Source organism: Coccidioides immitis, assembly GCF_000149335.2.
Source record: "Coccidioides immitis RS genomic scaffold supercont3.5, whole genome shotgun sequence".
NCBI lineage: Eukaryota > Fungi > Ascomycota > Eurotiomycetes > Onygenales > Onygenaceae > Coccidioides > Coccidioides immitis.
The window spans coordinates 3,057,224-3,069,206 of record NW_004504307.1 but is presented as its reverse complement, the minus strand read 5'-3'; the positions used below and the strand labels follow the sequence as shown (position 1 = coordinate 3,069,206).

The window sequence follows — 11,983 nt, the reverse complement described above, 5'->3', positions numbered from 1 at the left end:
CCCAAGGATTGGTTTCAAATCGCCAAATCCTCCTCCAGCTCTCCCAATCCCACTCGGTTGGCAATCGTCTCATTCCAAGCAAGCCTTCTAGCCTCTCCACTGCTACCGTTGAGATTATAGCGTTCCTCTAGGATCCTATCCTTATTGTTGACATCCCGCATTGGCTGCTTTTCCGCAACTGCACGGGCACGACTACGGGCCGCGATGGCCTCGAGCCTGGCGGCTTCCTTGGTGGCATTTCGTTTTTGAGCGGCTGGAATCCGAACGATTAATACAACGAAAGTCCTTGCATTACGTAGTGCCCCGAGACAAACCTTGCCAGAAAATCCAGTATAGCCCCATAGTTATCACTGATAAGCCGATAAATCCAAACATGATACCCAATTCTCGGGCCAGTGGGGCGGCTGTATAGGCCGGGTAAACCGTGTTACCTATGCCATCGCTGGCAGTGAAGTCGGGATGGTCTATCATCTTTTGTTTCTTGTTTGCGCTGGTTGACCGATGACGGCTCCAGTGGGTGATATCTTCGCAGTATTTGCAAACCACAGTTCAGCCCAGCCATGTATATGTGTGTACTCTTAGATGTCGGGTGTATTTATGTGGAACAAGTTATTCTTCAAACGACCTCGATTAGAATTCAATTTATGTGTGCATTCTGCAGGGTACCAGGCTGTAAAGCCATGCAGTATAAAGGGATTAGCCCTAAACCTGGGAAGACAGTGGTTATAAGTAAGATGCTAACACATTATCTGGTTCGCTGCCCTATCGAGGTCTGTGCCACGCATCTTGGTCCGCTGCAAACGGACAAAGAAGCGAGTTAAAATCATCCTTTTGGTTTGAACTAAGGCTCAACCTCGATAAATGCGGATATTAGGAAATTCCAAACTTTGATGGGATACAAATGTCAGCCATCTTAATTTATTTTTATTGTTATTATTGTTTTTTTTTCTTTTTCTCTTTTCTCCCAGACGGTGATCGCTCAAGCATGGCGATTGCCAGAAGACCTCATATAAGTACCGGCTTTTAGTTGATCCGAGCCGCCTGGTCGACGTCCACTCCATCCGCTCGTCCCGCTTCAAGTTTCTGCATTTCGTTGCTTGACGGAGCTGCATGTCAGTATCAACCAACATGATAATGCACCGATTTGCTTTCCACACAGTCAATCCTTATAGCTATTTACCCTTAGTATCTAGGCGTGCTCCCCTGATGGAGTATGAGCTGTGAGCTACGGTGTAGACTTTCATGAGAGGAGGCCAAGCGTTCTTTCTTCCGATCCTGAATTTGTGATAATACCCTAGTTACGATAGATTATCCATTACCAGCCTGTATTGATATGTGCTCTTTGAGTTCCTATCAGTCAGTTTGGCCTATCGAAATAGGATGGACAGAGCAATACGCCGTTCTCCTCGTGGTGGATGGGCTATGTAGCTATGCTTCGATATATCTTCTGCGTACGGCTATATTCCCCCGCTTTTAAAGTCCAATATTCAGGATGGAGATACCCATATATCTGTATAGCCTGATCATCCGGCGAAAAATCGATATACCCCAAGAGCACTGTATAACTCTGTTACACCTGACACTTTGATCTTGGTATGGAACCTGCCATGAATTTGGTGCCGCTCTATGCCATGGAGCTCGTTGCTGGAGTGCACTTGTTGTCACATAGGTCTGTAACCAGGGCACTATGTCTGTCATAGATTCCATGAAGAACACAGCAAGCCCTCGCTTGTTTTAATGGCGTTCTATAGACACATGTGACCTCATACAAACATCGCGTGCGTGAGGACTTCACTTGCAACCTCAGAACTCTCTCACTTGTCTTTTCTCTCAGATGTGGATCTTCTCCATCCCTATTGATTTTAGCTGCTCGGCGTGAGGTTTCTTTCCCATTGTGAAGCTTTGATTTGCAGCTCCGCACTTAACAACCATCATGGCATTGCTATATGATGTCGTTGGAAGCTTAACTCGCGTCGCGCAACGGTCTCATGTTCCAGGTGCAAGAGGCTATGACACTATGATCATTCAGATTGTTTTGATAATCATTGCTCTCTTACTTGTTGCAAATCGATTTCATGTCCGCTTTTATGTAGGTCGGAGCCTAGCACCTGATGATTATGCTATTTTAGCATCTATGGTACTGCCTGAAGCTTCCCCCTGTCAGGAATATTTGTTTGATTACTGGCTAATGGTATACAGCTTTTCTCTCTAGCAATGAATGCAGTCAACATTACTGGTATGTTAAACTTTGTATACTTCTGATTCTTCCAGTTTTGGCAAGAAATACTGACTTTAAGCTCAGCAATACACTATGGATACGGGAAACATGCGAGTGAAGTGCCAAAACATGACATGCTTATTGCATTGAAGGTATGCTCTCACTGTATACACAAGGCAACAGGGATGGTTGACAAGATCCCTATCAGCTGTTCTACACCTTGCAAATCTTCTATAAATGCACCATTGGCTTGACTAAAATTTCAATTGTGCTTCTCTACCGCCGCATTTTTCAAACACGCAAATTTCGCTTCCAGCTTATTTGCAACTATGTTCTTGTCTTGGTCGCGTTATATGCAATTGCCAGCATTATCGTGACGATATTTGAATGCATGCCTATTGTTAAGGTCTGGGACAGGTCAACTAACGGAACATGCATCAATTTCACTGCATTCTGGTATGCAAATGCAGCTTGGAACATCACCACAGACCTTATCATCCTGATCTTGCCAATGCCTGTGGTTCACACACTTTATCTTCCTTATCGGTCGAAGTTTGGCTTGACGGCAATATTCACTTTAGGAATCTTGTGCGTTGCCCCAGCTCCCTTTGCAGTCGCGTCAATGCACCACTAACAAAAGCCAGTGTATGCATTACATCGATTCTGCGGATGACAACCCTTAAAGTCTCATCTGAGGCAGCGGATCAGAGCTACGGAACTCTGATCTCAACTATGTGGACGACCATCGAGGCCAACGCTGGCATTATCTGCGCTTGCCTCCCCATGCTTCGCATCCCTCTTACCCGGCTCGGGATGGCCTTACGTGCTTCATTTCGTAAGGAGGAACCTGCCCAGCCTCCGCAGGTTCAGTCAGGAAGTACATCTTTGGATGATGAAGATCCTCCTCCTCCTTCTCTTTCTCCTCCTTCTCCTTCAAAGCCAAGCAGATGGGTTAGGCTCATGCCTCAAGCTTGGCTCAAAGGTGATGTCACGGGGGATAAGTAAGTGGCTCAGAAGAATGAATGAATCTACTTGGTGTAAGGGAGTCTTTAGGGGTAGGAGCCCGGTGGCGTAAATGGGCAAACTCAGGAGGGGCTTAAAAGGGTTTGCGGAAGGTTTTTTTTTTTTTTTTTTTTTTTTTTTTGGGGGGGGGGGGGGTGGGTGCCTGTAGTTTATGAAGAATGTATCTAATAGGAGAGGTTGAAAATGCGATTGCATGACTTTTAAGCTTTAAATTAATCCCTACCTTCAAGCGGTTGTTGGTCTAGTATCTATCTCGTACTTTTCTGACCCGTAAAATAGTATGCATAAGCCCTCTTAAAGAGGGAGGGGAAAAAAGTCAAGGAAGGCTAAGAGTGCCGCGGATCCATAGATATTTCTCTACAGATGCCATAGTGGAATTCTACACGTATCACGTCTTTCCCGCCGTCTGCGGTCCAACCCCTTGGAACAATTCCCTCTTAATCTCAGCAGCCATGAGTCCGTTCAACTCCTCTCCGACAATTCTTTTCCCCGCCTTGGCAACCTTCTCGAGCTGCTGATCGTTGGTTACCAAGGTATTCTCCCGTTGGGCGTTACTTTCGACGGCCCTGGTGGCCTTTTTTATTTTCTCGCTCATGTCTGCCATCTGCTTCGTGATGTAGTCGCGATTCGTGAATAGGGGGCTCTGGCTTATCGTCGCCACCCAGTACTTATTCCAGAGGAGGGAGAGAATCTTCGTGTCAAGTGTAGATTTGAAATGCGAGACTTCGAGAGAGTAGTACTGCGACGCGTGCGCGCCAAAGTCCTCCACCTTGTGCAGCGGTATGCTCTGGTACCCGTCGTCGTCGTGCTCCGCCCTCGACGGCTGATAATCCTTTGGATATGTTCTGAAAGCTCCGATCTCCACCTTCCCCGCGGATATGGTGCGGTCGGGGTCGATCACGACGGCGACGAAAGGGTCGTTGTACGTCTGCTGGGTATCCTGCGTGGAGACGTCGATCCCCGAAAGCCAGCACCCGTAGCCCGGATGGCTGTGATACCAGCCGATCGCGTTCTCCATCCTGCCCGAGTCGCGACAGGCCTGCAGGTACGACACCATGTACTCATTGGCCTCGTCCTGGGCGTTTACTCTGGTCTCGGTGCCCTCGACAGGCAGGCGGAAGGCGTCGGTGACGATGAAGGTGTTTGCGGAGACGTAGCCCTGCATGAGGCCCATGACCTCGAGGCTGCCGCCAGAGCGGGCGTGCATGACCATTTTCAGAAGGGCGACGGCGGAGATGCGGATGGACTTGAAATAATGGGGGTCCCTGGACCAGGGCTTGGCGGACATGAGTGCCTGGGAGGCGGCGGGATCGTAGGTGTAGAGGGCATCGCGGTAGGGGTCGACCAGGTTGACACAGTTTTCTATCTCTGCAGAGAGGGTGAGTTAGCTTTGAGAGGGGGGTGTGTGTGTGTGTGTGTGTTTGTAAGCATGGGTTGAATCTCAACTTGGAGAGGGACCGATATATAGTTAGAGCATACCCCAGGATATCTGAGCGGCGTCCATCGTGAGCGTTCCAACAGCAGATTTTCCACGGTCGCGGCGGCGGAGAAGCGAAGAGAGAGAGGCGCGGCTCAGCCCGTCATTAGGTAACTTTCGCAAGCCGGGCTTTAGGTAATTAGGTGGCTGCAGCGTGGAGAAAAAAGTGGCTTGAACGGCGGAGGGAGAAAACGTCGGGTTGCGCCTGCCACTTGCTTGTTTGGAGCTTTCTGTTTGCTCTTGCCTGGGCGGGCAGTGATGACCTCAGCGGCCGTTTCCGGTTTAGCGCAATCTGTCATGTGGGGTGGGGCACGGCAGAACGAAGGCGGCGAGCATGCTTACTCAGCGGTTGCCGGGCCGACGGCACTCGGCGTCAACACAGCCCGTCATTGCTGTTTTCTCGCCAAAAACCATCCATTTAACAACCGCCGCAGCTGATCCCGCGCCTCCCCGTTGGCTGCCCTCCTTTCTGCTCGCAACCTCATCCTGTGGGAACGGTGTCGCCTGCTCTCCTGCACGCATCTTTTTTTTCTCCCCCCCCCGGAGCTGCTGCGGCTTGAATATGCGAGTTGGTTTCTTATCAGATGGACTTGGACTTGTTCAATTGACCGACTCTTGCTCCACTCGCTGTCGTTGGCCCCGGAGCCCCGTTCTGAAACTTTTCCAGCTCACTCTTTCGCGACGCGACGATACTTTCTTTTTTTCCCTTACCTTTTGACCTTTTTTTTTTTTTTTTTCTTTTATCCTCTCTTTGCGGTTTGGAATGCCTTCCAGCGTCTAGTAACCGCGTGGCAAAGTACTACAACCTGTCGTTTGCTAAACAACAACAATTGGTCTCCTGATAATTGTGCTGCTTCCGGTTCGCTATGACCGTGGACACCAGCTACCTGACCACTCAGGTCAATAACATCGTCGAACAGCTCCACGGTCTATTCGATGAGATTGGCGTCCCAAACCATGAACGGGACTCAAGGGAGTCTGAGGTACGGCAGAGCTCCGGAGGTAACGTCGCATGTCACTGACCAGGGTTTTAGCTCTTTGCAGCGCTGTCAGAAACGCTCAATGGCCACTTGCAAGGCGTTCATAAGTAAGAGAAGATACATATGTATGCCATTGCGTTTCGTCTATTGCTAACATCAGACAGCGAGAAGAACGATATGATTGAGGAGGCCAATCGCCTTATCACGACGATCAAACAGATGCAAGCGTCGCTTGATGACGGCGCATATGGTTCGCGACGCGCATCGGACGACCCAGACCTCCGCGTCACGCTTCCGCTTAACCATTGCCTCGCTCTTCTCCGGGAGAAGCAACATGCCGTCGGTAAAAGGCATCAGGAACGCTTCGAGCAGGTGAAGAGTACGGCACATTACATCCACCCCGAAGGGGTTCTTTCTCTTGCTGCTGATTCAAGGAACTAACACGAGTATTAGAACTTGTTGAGGCACTTGAGTCGTATTCCTCCCATCTTGAGTCAACTTTCGTCAAGATTCCGCTCCCCCCAACAGCCCCTGGCACAATCGTCCCTCCATCCTTCGATTTGTCTGCCGCTTATGTGAATGCGCTGGACAATGAGTTTACTCGAGTCTACGAAGAATACAACCGTCGCCTCGTCACCGTCAGTACGGTTTGCGAAGAGATAATAAAGCTGTGGGCAGAACTCGGTACACCCCAAGCCCAGACCGATCCTGCGATCGTGGAACACCATAGAGATTCTCCCGAGCAGCTTGGTCTGCACGAGTCAGACCTTGCCTCTCTGCGAACCAAGCGCGACAAACTCCTGAACGAGAAAAAAGCGAGAGAAGGCAAGATTAAAGAACTGAGAACAGCGGTCGAAGCCCTGTGGGGCCGATTGGGTGTTGAGGAATCCGACCGAAAGGGCTTCCTCGCCGCCAATCGTGGCTGCGGGCTACGGACTATTAACGAATTCGAGGAGGAACTTGCTAGGCTCAACGAGCTTAAACGACAGAATCTTCACTTGTTTGTGGAAGACGCTCGCTGTCGCCTGCAGGAACTATGGGACAGCCTTTATTACTCAGAAGAAGAGATGCTTGACTTCACTCCGGCATTCTCGGACGTCTATAGCGACGCTTTACTCTCTGCCCACGAAGCTGAGATCGCTCGCTTAGAAGCACTCAAGGAGCAACGGATGCCTGTCCTCCAGTTGATTGATAAACATCGCTCTCTTGTTGAAGATCGTGATGCCCTTGCCGCTTCCAGCCAGGATGCCTCTCGATTAATGGGTCGTGGGACTGGTCAAAGACGCGACCCAACTCGGCTCTTGAGAGAGGAAAAGATGCGAAAGAGGATATCAAAGGAATTGCCCAAAGTTGAAGTAGAGTTGCGGAAGATATTGGAAACTTGGGAGGATGAATATGGAAGACCATTTTTGGTCCATGGTGAAAGGTATCTGGATGAGCTAGGCCCTCCGCCGCAGAAAATTCCTCCCCGGTCCAAGACCCCTTGCCCCTCGGTCTCACGTCCCGTGTCCAGGGCTGCGCCATCGCGCGCCGGTGGCACAATTCGCGGCCAACAGAATCCCTCGTCTGCTGCTAAAACGCCAACTGGAAATGGAACCTTAAAGCGCAATGCTGTAGGAACTGGGTCCCTGAGGAGTGGTACCAATCCTCGACCAAAGTCACCAACCAAGATCCCCGCCCGGGTTCCTCTCGCGAACATGCCCGATGGAAGTAATTCCCCGGACCGCCAACCAGCTCAGTCATATTCAACCAGCACGTTCCGTGGCAAAATGGGACCTCCCCGTGCACCTCCACCGAAGATGAGGGAGCTTTTCTCTAGAGAGGAGACGCCGCAGGCTACGTACCAAACCGGACTGAGCCGTAGTCGTAGCGTCATGTCTTCAACATCCAGTGGAAAGGTGCGTCCAGTGAGTCCGGAAGACGTCTATGATGATCGTCAACGGTCCTTCATGAGTTCGTCCATGTCCCATTATAGACCCATTTCGGACCAGTCCTTCACGTCTTCGTACATATCTAGCCGTGAGGATGTGAGCTTTTGCAACCAACAGCCAAAGTCCTATGCCAATCAATTTCAACAACAATACCAAGCCCAGAGCCCTCCCCCGAGACAAATATCGAACTCGTCCACAATTAACACGCTGGCGTCTGGTTCTGAGAACTGGGAGACGTACGACGACGCCTCAGAGCCGGAAGTTGATGCCACTGAGGCATATTATGCTAAAGTGAGAGCCGCCCAAGGCAAACGAGCTGGCGCTGAAGCCCAGCTCGGCTACCCAAACAAACCAAAGAGCATCCGGGGCGTGGGGTCGGATGATGCTTGTGTTCAAAGTAGCTTCCACTCCAAGCGACTTGGTGGCAGTGATGACTGGACGGATGATTTAGAAACGTATTGAAACGGATTTGAGCATCCCACGAATTTTACCTTCCCTTTTTGTCTCTCCTCTGAACGACTGTGAATACTAGACCCTTTCTGTTTCAGGGGCCCGTCCTCAATATCTCACTCGTTTTCCATTCCGGATACACGACATATGATAAAACGTGGCATACGAACTGTTCGTGTTAATTTCTAGCAAGGCGTTTTTGAAATTGGATGTTGCATTGAATTTGAGCACTTTGGCGCGATTGTGGCGGGAGATACTGGAGGAAAAGAAGATTGTTGTTTGATATTTCTTTTACCATCACCCTCGCCCACCCTGATGCTCGGATCTGTTTAATTATGGTTTATTCCCAATCAGTTTTCCGATTTTCTTTTCTTTTCTTTTTTTTTTTCCCCCTTTTGGTCGTCTTTCTTTCTTACGGGTTGAAACAGGGCGGGAATTTTTTGTTTGTCTTTTCCTTGTTTATTTTATTTTTTTTTTTTCCCACACTTGGTTTTTATTGTATCATTTTTGCCTTGACGGCCTCTGTCCCTTTTTTAATTTGAGTGTATGTAAGCTGTGTTGTTGAAAAAAAAAAAAAAATATAAAAAAAAAAAATATGGATTTTGTTCGAATTGATGCGCTCTCAATTTTTTCGCAATGACTAGGTCTTGATAAGTCATAGCTAGTCCGTAGGCTATTTTAAGGATTTCTCGCACGGTAGTGGGGGTGATGGCCCTACCCAGACAGTCTCTAGCTGGAGGAAGACGTACTTATGATTACATCTCGGATAATCAGCCATGGTGGGCATAATCGGCTTCAAGGAGCATAAACCTGGCCGGGTATCACGTCACTTAGTCCACTGGTGACCGTGTGGTGGGATACGTAGCGAAGGAGAGTTATACTCTGTACTCCCGAGCGGTGCGGTGAGTTTTGAAGCGCAATCAGCCGTCTGCAATTGGCAGACTCCATGTATAATAACAGAGGGAGGTTCTGGGAATAACAATATGGCAGTTTTTGGGATATAAAGAGTTTTGAAAGAATGGGTGGTTATACCGGATCTGTCTCCATCTGAGGACAAGGAAGAAGCTTAATTAAGCCTGGTCGTGATTGAAAGCCTGGGGACCTAGGAATTAGAGGTCGGTTCCAGGTGCAATACCGGGCAGCCCAAGGGGTTCGTGTGGGAGTGCTGATCGCGGCATTTTCCCGGCAAAGTGTGAGTATGGAGCTGGAATGGCGAGTTGGGATGTGCAACGCATGTATGTTTGACCTGCTAAATATGTAACTAGGCTCGAAAAACCGCTTTTGACTATCTTCAATATCAAAGTTCCGATGTACAGTACATACAAGGAGTTGGAGTCAACCTCCCTTGAAGTCGCATCCATGCTTGGAACTCTTTTCGTGAGCTTCAGCTGCGCTTGCCTGCCCATCATGGCTTTGATATCTCGCATTCGGCATAGCCAAACGAAATCGAACTAGCGGGGCAGTTATGGAAACGGAATTGGGATTGGCGCTCTTTCAGCTGTTCGAGTGGAAGTGTATGCAGCCGCACAGATGCATATAACTTGAAAATCTGGCTCATTATACGAGAGATCTTGTTACGCATAGGTCTCCGTAGAGTTCAAGATGGGCGTGGCCAAAAAAAGACGGAGTCAATTTCGGACTTGCTGCTCGACAGCATGGCCTAGGTCAATTAAGTCGACAGTCGTAGGAAGATCCCGTAGCTGGGCCCGTAGATGGGGCATTCGCATCGCTCTCTCAAGCCTTTCATATTTGTAGGGTGCTTTGACAACAGATTATCAGCAAAAAAGGAAGGGAGAAAAAAGAAATCCGCATCCGTGTTGAATTGAATGCGGTGCTTGATAGCTCTCATCGCTGCAAAGTGATTCACATGCTAGCGCAGAGTTCCTGTCCTCGTGGTACAGGCGCATTTTGGTTCGTCTGGATGGAAGGTTCAAATGAAAACCTGTCCTTTGAATCGAACGAAAGGGAATAACCAGTGGCTACCCCCGATGCAATTTTTAGTTCTGTGGGCGACAGGAGGCGGGCTGAGCTCGATGCCATCAGGGATCCTCTGATAGGCCTGGATATATTCGTGTAAATACATTTGACTTTTCGCCATGTGCTCACAGCCTCATTGGTGCTTTGAGGGGTACCGAATGAGATCGCACGGATCGGACAGCTCGTTGGCGACGTGATGGAAGACGACAGGGCGAACGTTGGCTCGGACTTGAGTTGGCATGTCTGCCCTGAACGGTCGCGTGGACACGAAGCCGTTGAAGGCTGAGGCTGAAACGCCCCCAGCCGGATCCGAAAGAAGAGATTCCGGCGGCTGGGCGGTTTGGCTTTGCATGGCCGGGAGAATTGTTTGTTTAGTCCCATGCTTGTGATCTGGGTATTGACAGTTGCCAGCCAACCAGCCTCTTTATTCGGATATTTATTTAAACTCTTTCAAACACCTTCATTGTCATCTGGGAGCTCAACGTAAGAAGTTCTCTTGTGGATATTTATTTCTTTTCCCCGGCAGCCGCCGCCCAACCCCCTGAGTGGTTTGGTTCCAGCAAACAAAGCGCCCATGACAACAATTACCACGACGACGACGAAGACAACACAAGCCGAAGATCGCAAATCGATCCCTTCCCGTTTCGCAAAAGCATTTTTCATGTCCGTCGCCGATCCGGTCTTCTCGACCGCTCCACCGTCCTGTCCACGATGCGGGTTCGATGGAGCCCCTTTGCTCCAGGACGATGCGAAGGCAGCGCAGCAGAGGATAACAGAGCTGGAGACTCAGATAAAGTTTCTCAACCAACGTGCAGCAGCAACAGGTACGCTTGTATCATTTCCTTTGCCTACAAGGGTTGATCCAACCTTGCAATGTCTAAAAATATTGGATATCATTATCTACTCCTTGAAGAAAGTTGAACCGGATCTAAGAAGCGTGGTGCTAATCTTTTCCTCTTCGTTCAACAGCGGAGAAACTAGCAGACTACGAAGATGAAATCCGCATTCTCCGCTCCCAATCCCAATCCACATCCACATCGGCATCGGCATCGGCATCAGCATCTGTCCCCCCTCGCACACCCACCTTCACCCCACCCTCACAGCTGGCCTTCTCGACCTCTCCATCCCCACCACAACCGCGGCTGCAGCAGCCGCAACACACCCGTTTCGCGACCCTCACGTCCTTCCTGCCCTACGGCAAACGTAATAATTCCAGCGCGAACGGTGCTCCACTCAGCCAGACTACCTCTTCGCCCGAAAGCACTATAACATCACCTCCCCGAACGGCCGATTCCACTCTCACCGCATCCCTCCAAGACGCCCTGCAGCGCGAAACGGAACTCAGAAAAGCGGCCGAGTCGCGTCTCACGCAAGCCAATTCTGAACTGGAGGATCTCACAACGCAGCTGTTCAGCCAGGCGAACGAGATGGTTGCGCAGGAGCGGAAGGCACGGGCGAAATTGGAGGAGCGGGTAGAGGTGCTGGAGCGGAGAGATGGAGAGAAGAGGAGGAGACTAGATCGACTGGAAAAGGCGGTCGCGAGAGTAGAGAGGGTAAGAGGAATGGTTGGTGGACGGTAATTGTGGGTGGCATGGGGGTGTTTGGCGTTGCTTGTCGTCTTTTGGGTTGATACCTCTTTGTGTTTATGTTAACATGAGCAGACGAGTAATGTTTTGAATGAATGACGTTATGAATTCATCCTTCATATCAAAGGTATTATTATCTCCGAGAGATTCTGAGCTTCTCCTTGCGTGAACTTGCCCTGCCTGATGTTTTCAGGTCCAATGCGAGCCAAGGGTTGATGACAGAGCACGCAATGTAGGGGATAGTTGGTGTTTATTGTCTATGATGTCCTGGTCTTATGATGATAACATTCACTGTGCGTAGCCGCTGTGGTGACGAGCGGCGCAAGCTTCGACAGGGGCGG

At 49.7% G+C, this 11,983-nt stretch overlaps 6 protein-coding genes across 6 annotated transcripts; 3 read left to right on the top strand and 3 right to left on the bottom strand.

Annotated features, from left to right (window-relative positions):
- Positions 1 to 14: 14 nt before the first annotated feature.
- CIMG_09510 (uncharacterized protein) lies at positions 15 to 471 on the bottom strand (the record flags this gene model as incomplete). The annotated part of the gene is made up of 2 exons (XM_001239888.1): positions 15 to 253; positions 315 to 471. 2 exons carry the CDS (start codon positions 469 to 471, stop codon positions 15 to 17), a joined length of 396 nt encoding a protein of 131 aa, XP_001239889.1.
- A 1,462-nt stretch (positions 472 to 1,933) lies between these two features.
- CIMG_09509 (uncharacterized protein) lies at positions 1,934 to 3,223 on the top strand (the record flags this gene model as incomplete). Its single annotated transcript, XM_001239887.2, has 5 exons — positions 1,934 to 2,137; positions 2,200 to 2,236; positions 2,303 to 2,370; positions 2,427 to 2,806; positions 2,863 to 3,223. The coding sequence occupies 5 exons, from the start codon at positions 1,934 to 1,936 to the stop codon at positions 3,221 to 3,223; spliced, it is 1,050 nt and encodes a 349-aa protein (XP_001239888.2).
- Positions 3,224 to 3,430: 207 nt separating this feature from the next.
- On the bottom strand, positions 3,431 to 4,888 carry CIMG_09508 (COP9 signalosome complex subunit 5). The gene is made up of 2 exons (XM_001239886.2): positions 4,721 to 4,888; positions 3,431 to 4,609 (listed from the first exon to the last, which is right to left on the bottom strand). The coding sequence occupies exons 1-2, from the start codon at positions 4,743 to 4,745 to the stop codon at positions 3,630 to 3,632; spliced, it is 1,005 nt and encodes a 334-aa protein (XP_001239887.1). The 5' UTR covers positions 4,746 to 4,888; the 3' UTR covers positions 3,431 to 3,629.
- Positions 4,889 to 5,503: 615 nt separating this feature from the next.
- CIMG_09507 (microtubule associated protein) lies at positions 5,504 to 8,671 on the top strand. Its single transcript, XM_001239885.2, has 4 exons — positions 5,504 to 5,701; positions 5,753 to 5,805; positions 5,863 to 6,077; positions 6,152 to 8,671. The coding sequence occupies exons 1-4, from the start codon at positions 5,585 to 5,587 to the stop codon at positions 8,089 to 8,091; spliced, it is 2,325 nt and encodes a 774-aa protein (XP_001239886.1). The 5' UTR covers positions 5,504 to 5,584; the 3' UTR covers positions 8,092 to 8,671.
- Positions 8,672 to 9,295: 624 nt separating this feature from the next.
- Positions 9,296 to 10,408, bottom strand: CIMG_13614 (uncharacterized protein; the record flags this gene model as incomplete). The annotated part of the gene is made up of 2 exons (XM_004444853.1): positions 9,296 to 10,138; positions 10,212 to 10,408. 2 exons carry the CDS (start codon positions 10,406 to 10,408, stop codon positions 9,943 to 9,945), a joined length of 393 nt encoding a protein of 130 aa, XP_004444910.1. The 3' UTR covers positions 9,296 to 9,942.
- Positions 10,409 to 10,630: 222 nt separating this feature from the next.
- Positions 10,631 to 11,636, top strand: CIMG_12361 (uncharacterized protein; the record flags this gene model as incomplete). The annotated part of the gene is made up of 2 exons (XM_012358355.1): positions 10,631 to 10,880; positions 11,026 to 11,636. The coding sequence occupies 2 exons, from the start codon at positions 10,631 to 10,633 to the stop codon at positions 11,634 to 11,636; spliced, it is 861 nt and encodes a 286-aa protein (XP_012213778.1).
- Positions 11,637 to 11,983: the final 347 nt, after the last annotated feature.

Excerpts from the sequence above, each read along its gene's own strand:
- CIMG_09508 (XM_001239886.2), bottom strand. The coding sequence starts at position 4,745 with ATGGACGCCGCTCAGATATCCTGGG. Across the intron at positions 4,610-4,720 it reads CGCCGCTCAGATATCCTGGG|AGATAGAAAACTGTGTCAAC; the intron begins GTATGCTCTAAC and ends CCCTCTCTGCAG.
- CIMG_09507 (XM_001239885.2), top strand. The coding sequence starts at position 5,585 with ATGACCGTGGACACCAGCTACCTGACCACTCAGGTCAATAACATCGTC. Across the intron at positions 5,806-5,862 it reads CACTTGCAAGGCGTTCATAA|CGAGAAGAACGATATGATTG; the intron begins GTAAGAGAAGAT and ends AACATCAGACAG. Across the intron at positions 6,078-6,151 it reads ACGCTTCGAGCAGGTGAAGA|AACTTGTTGAGGCACTTGAG; the intron begins GTACGGCACATT and ends CACGAGTATTAG.